The 6,352-nt window shown below is 45.0% G+C and overlaps 1 protein-coding gene across 2 annotated transcripts; it reads left to right on the plus strand.

Moving 5' to 3' along the window:
- The first annotated feature begins 613 nt into the window (after positions 1 to 613).
- On the plus strand, positions 614 to 5,905 carry LOC141748809 (voltage-gated potassium channel KCNC1-like). 2 transcript variants are annotated; one of them, XM_074601421.1, is made up of 4 exons: positions 873 to 1,063; positions 2,552 to 2,753; positions 2,875 to 3,412; positions 4,022 to 5,905. In XM_074601421.1, exons 3-4 carry the CDS (start codon positions 2,921 to 2,923, stop codon positions 4,823 to 4,825), a joined length of 1,296 nt encoding a protein of 431 aa, XP_074457522.1. In that variant the 5' UTR covers positions 873 to 1,063; positions 2,552 to 2,753; positions 2,875 to 2,920; the 3' UTR covers positions 4,826 to 5,905. The 2 variants fall into 2 exon arrangements, with proteins under 2 accessions (XP_074457521.1, XP_074457522.1); XM_074601420.1 differs by lacking the exon at positions 2,552 to 2,753 and having other exon boundaries at positions 614 to 1,063.
- The last annotated feature ends 447 nt before the right edge of the window (positions 5,906 to 6,352 follow it).

Genomic DNA, 6,352 nt, shown 5'->3' on the forward strand with positions numbered 1-6,352 from the left:
CTGGGTGGGGAGGGTGAGTGGGGTTACTTGCATCTGCAGGTGAAGTGGCAATGAGCAGCAGAGAACCAGGCTGCTATCTAGGTAAAAGGCCTAAATGGAAAACCTATTTTTTAAATTAAAAGAGATTTCGGTGTGTCAGGGTAATGGAGGTAGCAGATTAAAATGAAAAATCCGGCAGGTGAACTGTGATAATACTTCCTCTAAAGAGACATGAATTCTGCTTTTCATTTGTATAACTGAAAAGGAATCACCCAGAACCTTCCTGAATAGTCTTGTTTTTGCTGGGAATAAGGACGTTCCTTTTCCTACATTCATTCCAGCGTGTTTGAAGCAAGCAGAGGTGATACCTAGAAACAGCCTTAGAATGTCAGCTGAAAGGAAATTTCACACGCAACATGCTTTTCTTGCCTGGGATTAACAACTGTGTGCCAGCCTTCTTCCTGGAGTAATCAATGACAAAAAATGCATTTAAAATCAGTGTGTGCGAAAGATTAAGCTTTGGGTCTTTCAGAAATGAAGAAAAAGCCCTTTAAACCAATAAAGGAGAGAGTGTGACAAGAAGATGGGAAGTCAGGTGGTTTTTTCTTTGGTTTTTTTTGGCTGCTCTTCTTTTCTATATAATTTTTTAACTCAAACTTGGATGAGGCAGAGCCAAGAAAGAACAATGCTCCGTCTGCTTTTCTGTGGCGTGATGGTTTAATCTCTAATTGGTCCTAAGACATTTGAGCTCCACGTGTTTCCCCAAACACCGTGGCCCTTTGAGATTGTTCGTAGAGCAGTGGGTGGCAGAGTTGTCAGAGCATATCTGGCCTGGCAGTCGTTGCCTTCTTGTTTTGAGTATTATTCCCTGGAGCGGGGAGAGCGACTGCTGATAGGGCAGAGAAGAAGGGAGAGGGGCCTCTGCATCTTTTCAGTGCTATTGGCTGGTTTTGTTTTCTGGCATCTATGAGACTTGAGCTTTGGAGACTAGCCATCGAACATCCTGTTTTCCCTGCGTTTCTCTCTGTTCTTCCCAGTCTCTTCTCTTTTCTTCTGGTTGCAGAGTTGCTGCAATAGCACCAAGGTAAGAATATGAAATGGCACTTCTTGGCTCGTTTCGCACATGGGGATTGTTATGTTTGAGCAAAAGGTATCTGGCGTTCTAAGCAGATGAAGGCAAGTTTAGCTGGGATCTCAAAAATCCCTGTGCTGTTTGGAGAGCTAGGCAACCGAGGCTAATAATGTAACTCCAGATTTGCTGAGTGCTGAATTAATCTAACCTGCTTAGAATCATGCTGGGTGGATTCCTGTGCAGCAAGTACTAAGGAATGCCTGCACACTTTTAGTCCTTATGCTCAATCCTGCTCTCCTTGAAGTTGGTGGAAGTTTTAGGGTGAAGCTGCATCAAGCCTCGCATGTGTTGGGATTGGCAAGGACAGCAGATGGGCAGTAATTCTCTTGTGCCATGAGCGTGCGACCAAGCTGCAGCCGCCAGCCTTTTCTGATAACGCTGAGTGAGATGCTGTACATAGTTCTTTACTTCTGGGAGTCTCCCGTGGTGCGGGGCTGGTTTCCCTGCTGATCCTAGATGGAAAGGTTTGCTGCAGAAGTGACCCGTGACTCCCATGCTCAGCGCTTTCTGCAAAAAAGGGAGGAGGCACAAGTGGAATTTCTGTGTGCGTGGTCTCAGCGCACTGAGCAGCCATCTCTGGGTAAGAGAGTCCAAGCAGGAAAGATAGTCATGCTTGCTCTGTCACAAGAAGAGAAGGGCCAGAACTAGAAATGTGAGGCATAAGAGGAGGCTGGATGGAAATGTGTAGGAATGGAGGAGAGGAAATGGAAGGGTACCGACAGTCAGAAGTGGATACGTGTAGGTGAAAGACAGCACTATTCACTTTCTCAAGAACATCCTGCCCCTATTCTGCACCTCTCCTACATGGTCCTGAGGCTACAGAGATCCTTGGTTCCCCTCCCTTCTTACAATAATGTTTATAAAGCAGGGCTCAAGTTTCTCCCAGGTATGGTGGATTTTGAAGAGGAAAACATGGGATGTATTACAGGAAATAAGCAACTGAACATGCTTTCCAATGCCAGAGGCCTTGGCAGCAGGTTCTGGTGCTATTCTGAGATGTCAGCCAGCCCTGTAGGAGGAGGCAGTATGTTGTTCTTTATTTCTATCTAGTCCAGTAATCCTGCATATAGATTCCAGGTAAGGAGCAGCTTCCTGCAGCTGGAAAGGTGATTTGGCTCAGTGGGACTCTGTACAGGGAAGACTCAAGAAAAAAAGATAATTAGAGACAACCTAAATGTACCCACCAGGCAGCAGGGTCTCTTGTGAAACTTGTTATGCCAGGCTCAACAGAGGAGAATACGCTTAAAGACTTGTTTGGAGAATGAGCTGTTGATGACCGATTACCTCTTTAGCACATGGATGTCTCCACAAGAAACTGCTGGTGGAAAAAGACATTGGCGGCAGAGACAGAAGAACTAGATGAGGGGAGGGATAGTGGAAGGAATGTCTTGGGAATGAGAACTTTACCTAACATGAGTTTATCGCAATTATTATCTACAGTATGTGAACAAATGTGGTGAAACAGACTCTGGACTGTGTGCTATGTCCCCATGAGGAGAAGCTGAGAGGGAGAGCAATGCGAACCAGATGTTTGTCATTTTGTTTGATGCATCTCCTGAGAAGTGCTCAGACAATATGGTCGTGGAGCAGAGCCTAGGAACAGGCACTGAACATGATGGGGAATGGCAGAAGTAGGTTTCAGGTACAAAATTTGCTTTAAAAGCATTGGAATGAGGTACTCTGGAAAACCTTCCTGCTCCAAAACTTGCTTTACTTTACTACTTTTAATTTGTATTTTTGTGTTTTTCTCTTTTTGACTGAAGATAAACAAGAGCCTATGAGGACTTGCACCGCCCTCCTCCCTCACAGATGGAAGGCTCCAAGGAAAAAATCATCCTGAATATTGGGGGAGTCAGATATGAGACATACAGCAGCACCCTCCGGACCTTCCCCGGGACCAAGCTGTGCAGTCTAACGGAGCCCCATGCCCCAAGCATCTATGACTATGATCCCGCCACCAAAGAGTTCTTTTTTGACCGGAGTGCTGAGATCTTCAGCTACGTGTTGAACTATTATAGGACCAAACATTTCCACTGCCCCATTGATACCTGTAGGTCAGTCTTAGAAGAAGAGCTGGCTTTCTGGGAAATCAATGAGACACAGCTAGCATCCTGCTGCTGGCTGAAGCTGAATAACAGAGAGGTGCAGCCAGAGGAGTTTAACATTTGGGATGAAAATGAACATACTGATGACCAGTGCCTCATAGTCCAGACAGAAAGAAGGGATTTCAGCTGGCGAACCAGGTGGCAGCCAAAGATTTGGGCTATATTTGAAAAACCCTTTTCCTCTTTCACTGCTAAGGTAATACTTTATGTGTCCTATACAGCCTGTGTCCTTTGGGATTACTGAAATGGGTCCATGAAAAATGCTAATGGGTTCATAGCTTTGATAAGTATGCTTTGAGTCGCAGATTAAAAAAGAAAATAAAATTCTCTCTTCTCATTAACAGACACCTCCTCCTTCTCTCCTCCTCTTGTCCCTGTTCTCTGTACAAAATGCATGCCCCGTGCCTCTTTAAAATGTCAGGCATGCAGAGCAACAAACGCAGGTCAGAGACCGCAGAGGATGTTTTCTGTGCTGCCGGTATTTCTGGAGCCAACATTTAGTGCTGAAGAGGCCCTCAGTGTGAGTCTGTCCGCATTACTCCAGCTGTTGGACATTTCCCCTTCCTTACAAACTCTGATATAGGAGTTCAGGTGTTTTGTTTTTTTCCTTTGACTCCAATCTTCTCTATTATTTTTCAGTTCTGAAAGGAGAAAATACACTCCATGTGAGCGAAGGAATGGTGATTGGAGAAAGATTAGTCTGGGATTGTGCTGTGCCTGTGGATGGGGTTGTGGTGGGGCAGTGAGGTGACGCGATACTCGTTTGTTGAACTAATTGCACCTGTGCCCTTTCCTCCCTCTGCAGTGCTTGGCTTTTGTTTCTCTGCTGTTCATCGTTGGAATTGTCATCATATTCTGTGAGGAGACCAAGGCACAATTTGAGTTCTTTACTGCCAACTTCACCTCTGTTGGCTATTCCGAGGTCTCCCACAACAACCATGAACCCCATTACCACCAGGCTGCCTACTTGCTTCATCTGGAGCTTTTCTGTGTCCTCTGGTTTACTTTTGAGTTCTCCGTGCGATTTTGTTTCTGCCCAGACAAGAAGTTGTTCTTCCAGAATCCCCTGAACGTGGTTGACTTCCTCTCCCTCTTCCCAGTTTATATTGAACTTTTTGTGGCTGGGCAGATTCAGAGAATGCCAAGCCTGGGGCTTTGGTTGGGCTTCGTTCGCGTTGTCTATCTCCTCAAACTCCTGAAGATATCCAAGCTGATAGAAACGCCACTGATCCTCAGGGTTCTGTGCTACACCTTCAAGTCAATCCTCAGAGAGATTTGCATCCTGCTGATGATTTTGGCCTTTGAGACCCTCTTCTTTGGCTCTCTCTTTTTCTATGGGGAGTTGCTGGGTAGCCATCCCTCCTACATGGGAGAGCTGCACTTCACTGACATTCTTGTTTGCTTCTGGTGGGCTTTGATCACACTCACTACGGTGGGCTACGGAGATATTATCCCTCTCACCACAGCTGGCCAAGTGACGGCAGCCTTAGCTGCGGTATTCGGCATGTTAACTATTATCATCCCAATACCCATTTTCCTGGTGAAATTTAAAAGCTATTATGACATTGCTATCTTCAAACAGAGGCTGAAAAGGAGCAAGAAACAGTAACACTTCCCAACCTCTGTTCCCCTTTGCCTTTAGCGATAGGCCTTCAGCATGGTGGAAAGGGGGTGCAAATAGTTCTTAGTGCATTTACTTGCTGCCTTAACATATTTCAAACCGTTGGTGAGGCCTCACGTTGCAGTACTTGATACACAACCCATCAGACCTTTCAAATCCCATGGGTCTTTCCCATATTGTGCTTCCTCCCATGCTCTTTTATATGCCACAGTTTCTCTCTCCTCTAGCTGTTCGGAGACAGGCCGTGGTGCTGCGTTATGGCCTGAATGTGCACCACAGCCCAGTTCCACGACGTGGGGCCGCAGCATATTCCCTCAGCTGGCGTACAAGCCGTGATGCTAGCTATGCCCTCCATCGCCTGACAGACCATAATCTCACTCTGCATGCTGGGAAAGAAGATCTGTGCGTGGTTCTGCTCTGACAGCAAGGAGAAAGCATGTGTTTTTGTGGTTGTTTTTTTTTTTTAAACAACGTTCTGTTTCCTCATTTCACCTAAACAAGCCAGTCCGTCTGATTCGCCTGCACCCATGCAGAGGTAAAAGCTGAACTGAATATCTGCGGTCCTGAGAGCCAGCGCTGTTTGATAACCTGCTTTGTGGGCTCACAGGAATTGCCGTGACATTCAGGTAGCAGGAAGGGAGCCCTCCGACAGCAAATCCTTTTTTTGGCTCTGACGAAGTCAATGGCGACCTTTCCTTGACCTCAGTGAGATCGAAATGTCATTGGGCACTTCCAGTGGATCAACACATTTCAACAGTTTTTGATTTTTATGTAACAAAGTCACCGAGCTATTAGCCAAAATATCTGTATGGTTTTTGCTGTTCAAAAGGAAGAACATAATCCACGGTACTGAATATAAATTTAATGTCATTTACTTTCTCAAGGCATAGATATAAACTAGGAACATTTATCTTTTAACTGGATAGTCTTAATTGTTACCTATGTTTAATTTTGAAATAACAAATATTGTTGAGGTATGAGAAAACCCCACATCCCATTGTATATAGAGCAGGATGGTGTGCTAAGATTATTTTGCTCAGTAAGTAAAAATTTCTGTATACAATAACATTTATGCATTTAAATTTCATTAAGGCTGTATTTTAACTGCAATTTCGATTAAGTTTTGTCCGTCACTACGATTTTTCCGTTCAGGATAGCATTTTAAGGCTGCTTGAGTTTTATTGAAAGGGCAGGTAACTTCCCTCTATTCCAGTGCAATTAGAATGAATTAGTTTTTGTCTAAAGAGAAAGAAAAAAACACTGTAAACGTTTCAGGCACAAAGCACATGAGAAGCTGGAGACCCCCTGGGTGTGGGAGGAAGGTCTGGGTGTTCTGCACCCACCTTTGCTGTGCATAGAGCAGGGGTGGTGGGCAGGGTAAAGCCACCGATGCTGGTGCACAGGAATTCTTCTTAATCAGGTCGAAGTGCTGTGTTTCCTGTGGACATATATAATCTTCTTGGAAATTCATATTAACAGCAACAGTTCAACAGAGATTCACCAGGCCTCTTCTCA

This window comes from Larus michahellis, chromosome 9 (assembly GCF_964199755.1).
Source record: "Larus michahellis chromosome 9, bLarMic1.1, whole genome shotgun sequence".
NCBI lineage: Eukaryota > Metazoa > Chordata > Aves > Charadriiformes > Laridae > Larus > Larus michahellis.